Source organism: Blennius ocellaris (genome assembly GCF_963422515.1).
Source record: "Blennius ocellaris genome assembly, chromosome: 15".
Lineage (NCBI taxonomy): Eukaryota > Metazoa > Chordata > Actinopteri > Blenniiformes > Blenniidae > Blennius > Blennius ocellaris.
Genome location: NC_137664.1, coordinates 22,002,441 through 22,017,377, shown reverse-complemented (window position 1 = coordinate 22,017,377; position 14,937 = coordinate 22,002,441). Strand labels below are relative to the sequence as shown.

Sequence of the window (14,937 nt, the reverse complement as noted above, 5' to 3'; positions counted from 1 at the left end):
GTAAAGTATGTGATTTCTTTTTAAGCTTAAACGAAGAAGCTCCTTAAAGTCACAAAGTTATCTGCCTGATGTGTGTTACTGCAGGTACGTCAGCCTGTAGTCTAATCCAGAGCTCAGGCGCAATAGAAACACATCAGGATGAAACATTTTAGAATTACCAACTCATAACAAACTGAACAGTAATCGTTTTTTACTTTTATACTCACTACTGCTACTTGCTGCATAAAAGTGGAATCAACTGAGTTTTAAAACAAATCACTTTAATGTGGCGTTCCGAGGAGCAAGTGTCTAATTTGTATTTAAAAAAAACAACAAAACCATGCCTCAATTCTCCCCTGGCCAGAAATAAGTGCAGATGTACAACAAGTGCCAAATATTTCTCTTCATCTCCTCCAAGGCAGACTTTTTTATTGTGCGGCGTTAATAAAACTCCTTTCAGACTGATGGCCACGGCAGACGAGACGCCACTCGTGCGTTCAGGTAAGACAAAAGAATTGGAACCAACAAACATCGTCACTGAACCTTAACATTGCGACAAAAACTCCAACTGTGGGGATGTTACCCTATTTTTGTAATTTTCCTTATATATTGGCAGGAAGCCCCGCCCCACTCTGCCCCGCCTCTTTTTTTGCAGAATCATTTGTCATTTTTATATTCTGTACCTTGTCATCACTTGAGATGTTAAAACAGAAAGATTCAAGAAAACACGCAGGAAGACCATCTTTCACGTGTTTGGACTCACTTGGCCAGCTGTTTCTCGGCGTCGGCGCACAGTTCCAGCAGTCCCATGAGCACCGCCGACACGTCCATGTACGGCTCCCAGACGGTGAAGCCTCGGCCAATCAGATCTATGGCCGTGCGGCGGATGGTGCTGTGTGGAGGCAGCTTGGGGCTGGGCGGCTGCAGCAGCAGGAACGTCAATGCCTTGCCTGAAAAGAGGAGATCACAGCAGGTTCAGCTTGGACCGACCAATGATGCCGAGTACCGTTTATGATACAACCACGTCAGGGGTTCCTGAGCCGTCCAACAAAGTTCCCATTGTGCAGCAGCCATTGGACTGAAGGATACATGCAGTCTGTAAAGCCAGCTTTGACTTCACCCAGGACATTTTCAGTCAGTTTCTCGTAATTCAAGGTGCTTCTTCATGCCAGAGCCAGATCCAGATGAAGCACAGTTCTTAAAGTCTGGACATCAATAGGATCAACATCAGCAATACCACCATTGTAGTCTGCACTGGATGCAGGCAAATTCATAATGTCTGGTTCTGAGAATCACAACACTCCATGTCTGTAACATCTTAAGACTCTCCTTAAATTCAAGAAACCTCATTTCTATAGCATGTCTGAAGCCAAGGTGATCTGGAAGTCAAACTGCTGGATACTACCACTCCTCCGGGTCTTTTTGGTCCTGCAAACAGTGTACCTAATGACGATCAGATCTGTGTGTGGGTGAAGCTGAAGTCTCTACGTCGCCCAATAATACTGGCACAACGTCGATCACATACATTAGCATTAAAGTCATGAGCACTCAAACTGTAGGCTCCGTTTTTTTCAAATACCATATTTCTCAAGTCTCATCTATCTATTCATGACCAGACGGAACTGCAAGATGTAAAAGAAGTATGACTTATAGTGATAGAATACAGCCTTCACTAATCAGTAACCAGATAATCCTGCTGGATGATATCAGGTTATAGCATACACATCACAAAGCATGGCTAAGATGTCACATATCACAATCTATTATAATGTCCCATAATTGAGGTTCTATATCACGTAATTTCTCAAAATCTATGATTAAAACTCATATACACATTTTGTGCAACTCAAAGGAGATGGACTGCCGTTGTCCAACCCATCAGTTGTTTCTTATCTTATAATTCTACAGAGAGCCACACCGTTTGACACAAATCTAAAAAAAACCTGGGCTACATCATCAAGTTTGCTGTGTACAGAATGCAAGAAACACAAGCTGAATCAAGTATAACAGGTCCTAAACATTAACATCAATGAAGCCCTTGCCGTCGTGAGCATTTACGTGTTTGGAGAGAAATCCCAAACAGGAGGAGGAGAATATGGACGCGGTCGTGGCTCGGAAAGAGTTTGAAGTACTCAGTCGCATCTACTTGCATTTTACGTTAGCATTTACTCTGATCGTCTTTCATTTTCCAACAAAACACAACACATGCAAACGTAACAAACAGGCCGCAGGTCACAGCAGCAGCTACGATCAACACAAATACTGTCTCATGGTAATCGCTGGTTGTCTTTAGTCGCAAGACCGTCCTGGACTCGGGCTCACAGTGCGACACTGGACCACAGATTTAGAGCCAAGACCAAAGATTTTGCCACAATTCTCCCACGATCGGCATTTTTCGTGTGCGACGTCTCATTCCCTTCTCAACTTACAAAGAATAATTGAGACTATATTTCAACACTGCCACCTTATGGTAGGAAGCAGGGTAAAATACAGACAGCTGGTTTCCTTTGAGTAGCTGAAAATGCTGTACCAACTCCGCTGTAAATCCACACCCTATTTAAGGGGTCGGCCCATTACCACCTAGATTAATACCACAAGATTTGATTATTTGGATTTTTTTTTACAGTCTTAATTCTCTACGAATGTGTGGAGTTTCCCATAAAAAAAAGTATTTTTATTGAAAGGATTAATCCTGTTCCGCGCAGCATGAGGATAAAGACAGCAGGCGGGATGGAGGTCACTTCATAGCTGACCTGACATTTGAGCCAGTCTCTGTGGGGACAGGCTGACCATTAGGGCTCCAGAAAATATCCCCCCATGCCTCAATAACATCCTCCTCCTCCTCCTCCTCCTCCCAAACACACACGTCCATACACCTTCCCCCAGGTCTCTCTCCGTCTTCACCTGTCTCCACCACAACAAACATCAACCCCAAAAAATGAAGTTGAAATATTTAACATTTCGATGTTTTTCCTGAATTTACTCTTTTTAAAACGAAGCTATAATGTGTGTGTGTGTGTGTGTGTGTGTGTGTGTGTGTGTGTGTGTGTGTGTGTGTGTGTGTGTGTGTGTGTGTGTGTGTGTGTAAAAAGAATACTACGAAGTTGTGACTGTACTGTTGTTACATATGATTCTTCTCAGAGACTCATCAGGAAGGCTCTGTCTTCTTCAATACAGTGCATTGTATTTTCAAATATTTTATATATATATATATATATATATATATATGTGAATGATAAGATATGATTTAGTTGAGTTACCTTTCTATGGTGTCTCTAAAGGTCCTCCAGTCTCCAGACACACACAGAGCTAATCTCATCACCTGGATCTCCTGGCATTTCATCATCAGCCTGCCTTAAGTGGCAAAGCCCCGTCCTTATTGGTTTATATCTACACAAAGACCTGTGGATGGGCCTCTGAAAGACATAGCTAAAGGCTAACTCTGTTAGCATTGTTGGGCATGACTTTTATATACCAGCAGTGACTGATAGAGCACTAACTGTGTTAGCATCTTTGCGCTATGTCCTTATGGGGCACAGACTGTAAGAGCTGTACGGCGGTGATAATTCTGTTAGCCGTTATGACTGCTGGTAAAAGGACAACGCATCCTTTCTTTACCCAGTAAAAGTGGCTTTGCTCCGGACTGACGATTATCATTTCTTGGTTTGGCTCTTGTACAAAGCTGGTCTGAATCGGACCAGTAGAACAAAAACATTAAATACACCTTCAGCAGATATGATTTATGATAAATACAAACACTTATGTTGATGATGTTGGCTTATTATACCTTTGACATTTGTTATTGAAAATGTCAAAGAGAAATCTCGCTCTTCAGGGGAAAGAGAAAGAGCATTGGTAATTATGCTCTTTATCTTCCCCAGAATTGGAGCTTTTTGTTGTCTTTGTTGTTTTTCAGCTTCTGTTTTACCCTGTGGACACAAAGCATGAAATAATTAGCTGTAGCTTTTCAATTCGGTAATAATGCAATTGTTTGGGATGACGCAATTAATCACACTTTTCTTTTAAATGGAGAATTCTGTCATTTCCAATTTGCATGGGAACAATGTATGGCAGCTCAGTCGAGTCCTTTTTCTATATGTACTGGATATTACTAGAATAGATATTGAGAGGATGATAAATTTGCAAAACATCGAGGAGCTCTAGTGCACAGCATTATGTAAAGACAGTGAGCCTAACAACAGATGCCCTGCTAACACCGTTTATAATATATATATATATATATATATATATAAATAAATATCCCCCATGTGAACCCCCCCCCCCCCCCCCCCCTTTCACATATCTTGGTCTTGTTCAGTGTTGTTCCATTTCAGTCGTTTCTCAAATGACACCTGATAACTTCTCCTTTAACGATAAATACCTATTTCAGATTCTTAGTGCGGCCAATAGGAGAGCCATTACAAGTAAGTGGATGATGTTTTCAGGATGGAAAGAATTACACTTACCATAAATGTGTGTTTTAAAAGGTCGGAAAGATGGATCATTTATGTTACTCCAGTACGACCATCTTTTAAATAATAGAACAGTGCATGCCACTTTTCTCATGTCCTTCCCAGTTTTGAACTTAGCTTTTTTAACCTCACAAAGGTGCACCCAAGCACTCCTGGTCTAGGGAGTTGAGCTCCAATGTGGTATTAACAGATTGCATTATAATATGGCAGAAGGCACAATAGATTTGGATGTATTCTGGAAATTCAACTGTAATATACAGACACATGAGTGACGAGGGCAAAATGTTATGTTGAGGAACATGTGAAGCATGTCAAATCTTCATAAAAAGGACTGGAATAAAAAAAGAATCTCCATTCTTCAATCCTCAGCATTAGTCACATTCAACAGTTCTGCAGCTAAATATTTTGATGCCTCTAGAACACAAAAATGGAGTTCCTAGACATTTGTTGTCAGATGTTAAAAGTGCATCAATGCACAGAAAGATCCAAGCAAGCGGGAAAGATGTGCGTGAACCCAATGGAAACTACATCCGATTTCATTCGCTCAGGATTATTAGGATTTTGGTTTTCTTTGGATGGGCAGCTAAAGACGCCTGTTAACAACCTACGTTGTAATTGGGTGAATTGAGTTACAGATTTGCAGCCCCTCCTCTGTAATCGTGAGGCAGGAAGTGAAAGAGGGCCACACTCTGGCCCATTTCTCACACCGGGCGTCTTTGTTTAAAGGCAGGCCGGCGCCCAATTGAACCAATAGCTATTGACAAAGCATCCATTGGCCATAATGAGCTGTTAGTTAGAGCAGTAAACGTGTCACATTAACACACTGAGAGTGATTAGCACAGGTGGACGAGGCAAAGGGCGAAAAGAGGTGGTGGAGGAGGACAGAGGAAGCCGGCAGGAGAGGAAGTGTGTGAAATAGTGACAGATTGGTGACGACTGAAAGTTACCAAGCCGAAAAGACCACTAACAGGCTCTGTGCTTTCTTTCCTCCATCTGCTCCCCCCCTTCTCCCTTTCTTCCTCCGTTTCAACCTAAATGAGAGATGAAGGTAAATCAATGGTGGGGACTTGGTTAGTGGATGAGAGCTGGATCTGACCAGCTGTGGGGGGAGAAAACCCGAGAGGGCCAAACAAATACAGAAAGAACTGAGCGGGCAATGTGTACACGTGAAAGCAATGAAGGAAAAGAGGTACGGTTTTGTTTGGGAATCGCCACATACATGGAGAATACCTGATTGAGCCACCTACTGCATTATTGAAGCGGTTAGCTTCACCAGCTGGCCACCTACTATTAGTTCAATAGCATTAATACCTAATCAGTCACTCACTCGGCGAGATGCAGACATGGTCTGAGCATCAGAATGAGGAAGAACGAAAGAGGCTGGTCTGGAGAGTGTCCGCTGCCACATTCACATACTCTGTTCGCAATGTTGGAGGCAACAATATGAGAGCGTGTATCCACCTTTCCTCATTTCAACAGCTCGGTCTCTGCTGCTGCTGGTGTGATGGTGAGGGGACATGTTCTGTAGCGTCTGTAGCACCATCTGAAGTCATCTTTCAATCCCAAAGTTTGAAATTCAACACCCGTTTCTGTCTGTCCATGTGCCACAATCTCTTCAGAAAAGGCAATAATCCCTAATCAGTCCAAAAGAAAGACCAACACATTGCGAGCAGCTCTAGTATTTCAGGTGAGACTTGTCAGGTAGAGTGAAAATGGTTCAAATATACTCTATAAGTACAGTTAATTTACCATTATCCACCGCATACCCATCAGATTCAATGAGCTTGAGTTTTGCTGTTGACCACGTGCAGCGCTTTACAAAAACAGCGTAATGAAAGGGACTCCCAATAGGATAACACACCGTCTCACCAAGATCCAATCATGTTCTGGAATAAGATGACAACTTCAATAGACTCAAAATGGCTCCACAGTCACCAGATGTCAGTGCAGCAGAGCAAACGCTCGCTAAAATCATTTAGGTTATCATCCAAAGATAGACAAGTGCAATGATAACCATGTTAGCTGATTAGCAGGTGATCCATTAGCTGAAAATTCTAGTGCTAGAAATGAAAGTCTTCTGTCGTCAGGGGGAACTGTACCTGATGTAATCTGCACTTCAGAGACAAGCTTCAGAACCGAGATTCTCATAAAGGAGAAAGTCTCTGAAGAACGTCGCCATGTTCGAGGAACCGACTTGATTGATGAAGTTCATGCGATCAGCGAACAGAACTGGAGCAGATTCAGTGGAGGCAGGTCCAGAACCCTGCAGCCGCCCTTTGGACGTGATGGACTGATTCAGAACACATTTCCTGGTCAGGTCAAGTTTGAGTCTCGTCAGAAGTGGCTCCACTTGTCAGGGACGTATTGATGAACTCATCCATTCCAAGCACAGAGTACTTCCCTCTTGTTGGATTGAGAGCAAGCACTCACAGCTTTCTGGTCTTTGCCTTCTGAATGTTTTATAATACAAAGTAAAACTCAATTTCCAATCAGTTCTCATGAATGTTTGAAAATGCCATGGCTCATAGCAAATGGGCCTCACAGGGGACGCTTGGGTATTTTTTGACATTTACCTTGAGCATTATTGTCCCAAGACTGCTCACTGGTGTACAGTCGGTCCCACAGCATCCTCTCTTCACTCTGTCATCCTCCATCCATCCCTCCATCTCTCCTTCTATCCTTAAGCTCAATCTCCCCTCTCCATCTCCCCTACATTTCCACCCCTCGCCATATAAAAACATCAATCTATAGTAGGCCTTATAGACTACTGTACCCTCCCTCTCCCTGGGCGGACAGCTCTCATTCATCACACACTGTGCCGTATGCCAACAACACCCATCCATCTTTCAATTTCATAACAGAGCGGCGGGGTGGAGGGGGGCATCGGTGAGTGGAGCGCAGGAGAAAAACAACAAAATGAGGAAACAGAAGAAAGACGAAGGCAGGAAACGGACAAGTGCTTAAAATTTCATAGAGTCACAGTGATCTGTGAAGGATTCATTAAACGACGACTTACCCCATTGTCAGCTTGTTACAATGACAATGGAGGATATCCAGATAATCAGACTTTGATAATGAACGTTCATTGACGATTCCTTTTGAAAATCTACAATAAACCTGGATAAACCAAGCACTTTGATGGATAATGAGCAGTACTAAAACAAATTGCACACCGTAACTAATCCACCATTTACTATTATTCACCCTTCTATATCATCATAATGCATTATTCTCCAACAATTACTGTGAGTTACTATGAGTGCTTAGATTTTAATTACTCTTGATCTCTTTAATGATCTTCTTTCAGAAAGTGTTTGTGGACACTTGGGAAGCAGCAGTTTTACCTTCAGATTCAATTATAGTCTCTATCTTTCATTTGCCCCCATGAGCAAACAAACAACACTAATCGCGGGTGTTTTTCAACTACCCACCATTTCCCGTGTTCACTGTGTAGGTTGAAGGTTTTTTGAATAATGGCTTTTGGCTATTTAAACAAAGTAACTTTCTCCCTTAAGAATTCCCTCAGTACACTGTTGTCTTAATGACACACAGGTGATTTAAGGGAAGTTGGATTAAACTGGAACATTACTTATATATTCATTAGATTGTCTTCACACATATTTGCTTCCATCCAACATGTATATTTTTTTCTGACGTGCACAGCACACAGGTTACAGTGGCTTCAACATATTGCGATGGAATATGTTTAAAATGATTATATAAGACTGACAAAAGAGACATTAGTTCAACATGTATTGGCAAATAAATTACATGTAAAGCACGGTGCATCTACAGAATGAACTCCATATTTCTTAACCGCCTTTCCTATTTCTATTTAACCCTATAGACATGCCTGACCATGTGACCAACACGGAAGACTGCATCTTCAAGATGCAAAGCATTCTGGGAAATACAGTCAATGGCTAAAGAAAGAGGAGTTGGGCCATCCCTTGAAAAGCGCAATGGGAAGTCAAAGGCAAGATATGATGATAAAATAAGAGGAGTTAAAGAAATTCAGAGTGGTCAACAGATGCTAAACTGTTGACCAACTTGCTCAAACATTAAGGGAAATGGTCTTCATTTATATAGCACCTTTCAACATTGTGAGCAGTCCCTTTTAAATCTTGTTACAATGTGAATAACAAATCTATCTATCTATCTATCTATCTATAAATCCATTAAATCATTTCTAGTATAAAAGTGTCTGAAGCTGCATGCTTAGTTTCATGTTATTAAGGACTAATGTCCAATAAGTTATGATTTACATAGGCAATACTCACACTTGTATTACGTTTACAATGTTTTGTCGGGGCACAATTTGTCTCAAATAATTATGTTTTCAAAGTAAAGTGACTGGAATGAAAAGCTTTGATCAGAGCAGGACAGCAAATCCGATAATATAGAAAATATATTCCTTTATCAAAGTTGATGAGTTCAGTGAGTGACTTGTGTTATATGTAATATGTTTATTTATTTTTTCTTAAACAAACAGCATTTTAAGCATAAAACACAAAACTACCAAACTAGAAATTAACCCTTTCAATCAGGTGTTGTTGCATTTTAAAGCTACTTGGTTGTGAAAAGAAGAAAGCATCAAATATCTGACTCCCTTGACATGGTGATCATTTTAAATATCCAAAGGCTTATTGGATATGATCCACATTGTGCAGTACGTAATCGGATGACAATAACACGTTGAACATGGTGTATATACAGCTTCCTATATCAATATTTAGAAGAACAACAATGTATTTTGTGATCACCATAGATGTCCAGTTATTCTAAATACAAAAGTTTCCAAACATGGTAAATTTCCTGATAAAAAAGTGAATCTGGTGACACAAAGGGAGAAATATAGCCCAAATTCTTCTAATGATTGATGATGATCTAACCCATCCCTGAATTGTGATTCTGAAAACATCGGAATTCAGACACTTTAAATGCAAAACAGCAAAAATCACAATCAATCTCAATCACTATGACACCCTCTACGATTCAGCAATGAAAGCTGCTCGTTTCTACAAGCGATGGGTTTACTTGATGATAATGAAGAGAGGAACATGCTCTCGGGGGTCCCAGTCACCAGTAGTTGTGTTGCAAAGAGCCCAAAATGTCCACAAACTGTCCCGGGGGCGGAGCTCAAGGGGATCAATTAAATCTGGAGTTGTTTCATCTGATAATGCCAGATAGAGGACTTTAGTGTGTGTGTGTGTGTGTGTCTGTGTGTGTGTGTGTGTGTGTGTGTGTGTGTGTGTGTGTGTGTGTGTGTGTGTGTGTGTGTGAGGAGTCCACACAGGTGAGCTGCCCACTGTGCACCACGCTCCATGGCCTATCAGTGCAAGCACAGGCTCTGTCGCTGGGCGGATGCCCCCAGAGGCGGCCAATCAGAGCGCAGGAGCAGCAGCATGGAACAGCAGCTCTGCTTAGTGCAGGTTTGATGCCCACCAAGGTCCAACGCTGCAGGCACAGCAGGGCACAGGCTGGGATCAGGGTGTGTGTGTGTGTGTGTGTGTGTGTGTGTGTGTGTGTGTGTGTGTGTGTGTGTGTGTGTGTGTGTGTGTGTGTGTGTGTGTGTGTGTGTGTGTGTGTGTCAGAACCAAGCTCCTTAAGGTGTCAGGGTTGGTAGGTGAAAATCAATCCCATCTCTCTCTTCACCTTTAATCCAACACTGAAGTTTCTACTTTGTCAGTTGCGAAGTTGAGTCGGAAAAGAAAAAAACCCAGTGGATACAAAACCGGTGAATGAACGAGTGATTATCTTTAAATCAACAATGAAACAGCAGCTCTGGATGTTGTTTTTAACTGGACGTGTTTCTCCAAATTTGTCCCAAAGATGGAGATTACACTGATTTTTACTACTTGGGAAATCAGTGGCCATTTTTTTTGTAGTTTTTAAACGTCGCAGTACCAGGAGCTGCAGATGTTCCTGGTACTACGAGGTTTATTGAGGCGATGTGCGGGATTTCTTGAGTACGAGGATGAGCAAGAGATTTCTCTTCTTCTCTGCATTTGTGGTCTCTGCGTCTTCTTGTGTTTTTGGTGTATTTGGTGAGTCGCAGTGCCCCCTTCAGGCCTGGCATATGTACTACATTGTGTTGAGCCATGTTTACATTGACGCATGGATGGAATTTGGCTGGTGGTGTGGACAGGGCCTGAGATTGAGGTTTGCTTTCACACAACCAGAATCCTCTAGACCAGGGGTCGGCAACCTTTAATGATCAAAGAGCCGTTTGGTCCCGTTTCCCACTGAACACAACACCCAAAGAGCCGCACACATTTTATTTTGAAAGTCCTACCGCAGACCATACCAGGACGACACGACACACAAAACCTTCTTCACTGCTGGTTGACAACTTACAACTAATAAACTAAACTACATGAACTAAGCAACAAAAACACAACACAACACAATTATTACCGACACTACAAAGCTAATATAACCCCCAATAATTACATTTAAAACACCACAAACAGAAACTCCCATAATGCATTGCAGCTCTCGGCTCCTTTATTGCTACACATTATTAAAATGGAAGATAAATGTGGGAGATGTGGATTGTTAGAACCATGAGTGTGATGGTGTGTCTTTAATGTCCTGTAGTTGTTGTGTAATTCACTAGAATGTTCCGTCACTCTCAACAAGTCTGTAATGAACCTCCTGGAACTGTCGGCGCTCCGCAGCGCAGCGCTTTTACTGTGAAAGGTACAGGAAGCTCCCAGCTTCAGACACCAGTTGAGCCGCTGTCATGACCTGCAGCCGCAATTCTACGTTCTTCATCCATTATTGTTGTAATGACGTTACATCACTGCTCCTTCACGACCCTACATTTTACCACTCTTTGTAGCGGGACTGCGCTCTGGGTGGCTTTGCCTCCTTACGTCCCTCTCTGGGTGGCTTTGCCTCCTTACGTCCCTCTCTGGGTGGCTTTGCCTCCTTACGTCCCTCTCTGTGTGGCCTTGCCTCCTTACGTCCCTGCAGGATGAACTGCAGTGGGACGGAGGCTCAAAGAGCCGCATGGCTCCGGAGCCGCGGGGTGCCGACCCCTGGTCTAGAATCAAAACCAGACCTGGGAAACTGTCCACTGCTTTAATTTTAAGGTTTCCATTTCTGTTTGGCTTCATATTCACACAAATCAGAGACTGTGGCGGACAAAAACTATGTTTAGATTTGAATCGGGGGGGATTAAAAGAGAAAAAGCATAGCAGCACTGCCTTAACCACTTACAGGACCAGATTGATCTTCTGCTTGGTTGGTCACTGTACTACACTAAGGGTTTTTTTCAGTTTTTTGCAATCAGTAAATTCCCATTTTCATGAGAGGAAAGTGTCTTCAATCTCAGCTACAAGAGCTCAGTCCCAACCACGAGTTTTGGGGCATTCTCCTTTTCTGAAATCAAACTGTTCAATTAAAGGAATGATCACTTATCAGGACCTAAAAATGATCCCTCATCCCAGGCAGGCTGTAAATAAAACCCCCGTTTCGTTAAAGGTTGTGTGTGTACATACATGTGTGCCTGGCCAGTGAGTAGTTGGACGAGCTTCCGCTCGTTAGTCCGAAGCCTTCAGGTGCCTGGCCGCCAGTCCGAGCTCGTCCTGAACCTTTTGGGGGCTCGATCTCTGCCCCAAACTCGGCCCCGATGACTCCCAGCAGCACGATGGCCGTGGCCTGTTTGCGGCGCTCCTCATACGAGTTGGAGATCTTCTTGGCGTTTGGAGGGAGGTTGGAGAGGCAGCCTGCAAGAGACACAAAGAACCAGAAGCTTGATCGTCTGTTCCCACTGACGTGTCCCAAAAAATCGTCTTGTGGGACAAAGTCCTACAGACTGCCGTGTCTTTCTCTCACTTCAGGTCCAAACACTTGTTGGAAAATATTAAATGACAGGTCCACTCACTGGATGTGACAATTTCAGGCGACACCATTTTTTTTTTCTTCCTGGTTTTCATTGAGAAGCAACTGTCGTCAAGTCAGGTCCAATAAGTGTTAAGATCTCGATGATGCAATGTCGTAAAGTGAAATTCTGATATATGGCCCGGATCTGTTGCGGACCAGAGGCCACGGCCCGGCCTGGACGCCTTCGCTCTCAGGCCCTGTTACACAACATAGTGACATTGTATGTATGATGTATGTTTCTATTCTATGTTTTTGTTTCAGAAAAAAGCATTTTACACTGCAATGTTTTGAAAACGATTTTTGTTTCTACCAACATGGCAGAATGCCAAAAAACATTGCAGTTGGCATGTAAAGGCCACTAGTAGGTGCTGCTGGTTGTTTTGTAATGAAAGAATAAGCTATAAACATTAACAATAGTGTGTGTGTGTGTGGGCAGTGGGACTGGGAGTCATGACACTCTGGAGGCGAACATTGTTTTAATCTACTCGTGCACGCGCACAAGAAATATTTGCTACGGCAGGTTAGTGTAGGAGCAGCTTTTAAGAAAAGCTTAAATGGAGACGTAGGGTTTTCAAAAAGTTGTGTTTTCAGTGGATCCGAGCACCGCTGTGGGTTAAAGCAGGCTCCCAAAACACAAACACAAAGTTTTCCGTTTTCTCTTGAAAACATTGCAGTGTAAACGGGGGTGATGACAAGTGGACAAATGAAAACTGAGGTGGTCTGAAAAAGGCTACTTGAAATTATGTTTTTATGTGGTTTGCTGCTTTTTCACGCGTGTCCGAGTGTTTTATCGACAGCTCCCAGAAAACGACTGAATGGTGCCCTTACAGCATGGAAGTGGGGGCGTTAACGTTTGATTGATATTTATGGAAATAACAAAACTTCATTATTAAAAAAAAAAAAAATCAATAGCATGACAGCAGCTAACTGCAGCTAGTTAGAGTAACAGTAAAAATGTGAAGAGACCAGACACACAGAAAGCCAACAGTTTCTTTATTTTCCCCTCCTCATTTTCCAACTCATTGAATGAAGGAGGCAGATACACTGAGGAAGCTTTTTCTTTTTTCATTCAACTTTTCTGTTTCTTCCTTTCTGTTGATGCTGAAAGCCGGTTTCAAAGAAGAAGAATAAACAGCAGGCCTGTGAGCCTCCACTGAGCCGATAACAAGTGAACAGGCACACTTCTATTGTCCGGGTATTTAGTCGTCAACACACACACACACACACACACACACACACACACACACACACACACACACACACACACACACACACACACACACACTTTTTATGTAGCCCTTATTGAGCCTTTGATCCAAAGTGTGTAAGGAGCTCTCATCTCCTACTGTGATACCACACACACACACACACACACACACACACACACACACACACACACACACACACACACACACACACACACACACACACACACACACACACACACACACACACACACACACACACACACACACACACACACACACACACACACACACACACACACACACACGAATTTCACACTCAAAAAGAGGTTATTTTGGGGTTGTCTTGTGGAACACAATGAGGGCACGCCCACATGTGCCAACACACACACACACACACACACACACACACACACACACACACACACACACACACACACACACACACACACACACACACACACACACACACACACACACACACACACACACACACACACACACACACACACACACACACACACACACACACACACACACACACACTCGCAAGTGTCCAAAATCCTCTCAGAGCTCTGTGTGTGTGTGTGTGTGTGTGTGTGTGTGTGTGTGTGTGTGTGTGTGTGTGTGTGTGTGTGTCTCTGATTTCTATTCCTCATTTCCCCTCTCTCTTTGGATGAGTGAGCACAGCATTGTTATGGATTTGTATTACAGGAGGAAAAGCACCCATCTCTCTCTCCCTCCCTCTCTCGCACACACACAGACACACACACACACACACACACACACACACACACACACACACACACACACACACACGCACACGCACACGCAAACACACACTAATTACTGATCTATTCAGTTGAACTCAGATACTCTGAATCAACATGAAGCTGATGTCAAAAGCTGAATTTAGGTTGTGTGTTCCAATGACTTCACCTTTCTCTTCTCTTTGTAAAGCTCCAGTTCTTTTTCTAGTTTTTGACACAGATGTACGATGTCCTTTCAATGGCACATCCCAGTTGTGTGATGTCCCTGCGTGATACGTGTGTGACAACACGTTAGTATGGGGAGCTTCTGTTGTGAAGCCTCACTCCTGTTGCACAGTACAGTCTTTTCTGTAGTGTGTTACACTTGTAGGGTCATTTTTCATGGAGTTGTCCAATGTCATTGCTGTGGTAAAATATTACCACAATATCAAGCAGTCGTTTTTTTTGTTTTGTTTGTTTGCTGTCGACCAGGGATGTTAAACATTAAGCCCATGAGCACAAAGCAGCCAAAGCAAGCAAAGGTTTTTGCAATTGTAGTAATTGTCAGGTTTTGTGGAAATATCAACATTTTCATCACGTATACGCTGCAAAACAACAAAGAGAAGTTTTAAAGTTTAAATG

At 42.7% G+C, this 14,937-nt stretch overlaps 1 protein-coding gene across 1 annotated transcript in view; it reads right to left on the bottom strand.

The window, feature by feature from the left end:
• Window positions 1-14,937, bottom strand: part of wdr7 (WD repeat domain 7) — a 115,011-nt gene that overhangs the window by 18,214 nt on the left and 81,860 nt on the right. The window contains 2 exon segments of the mRNA XM_080510095.1: window positions 743-929; window positions 11,957-12,184. Of these exon segments, the coding sequence (XP_080366221.1) occupies window positions 743-929; window positions 11,957-12,184 (415 nt within the window).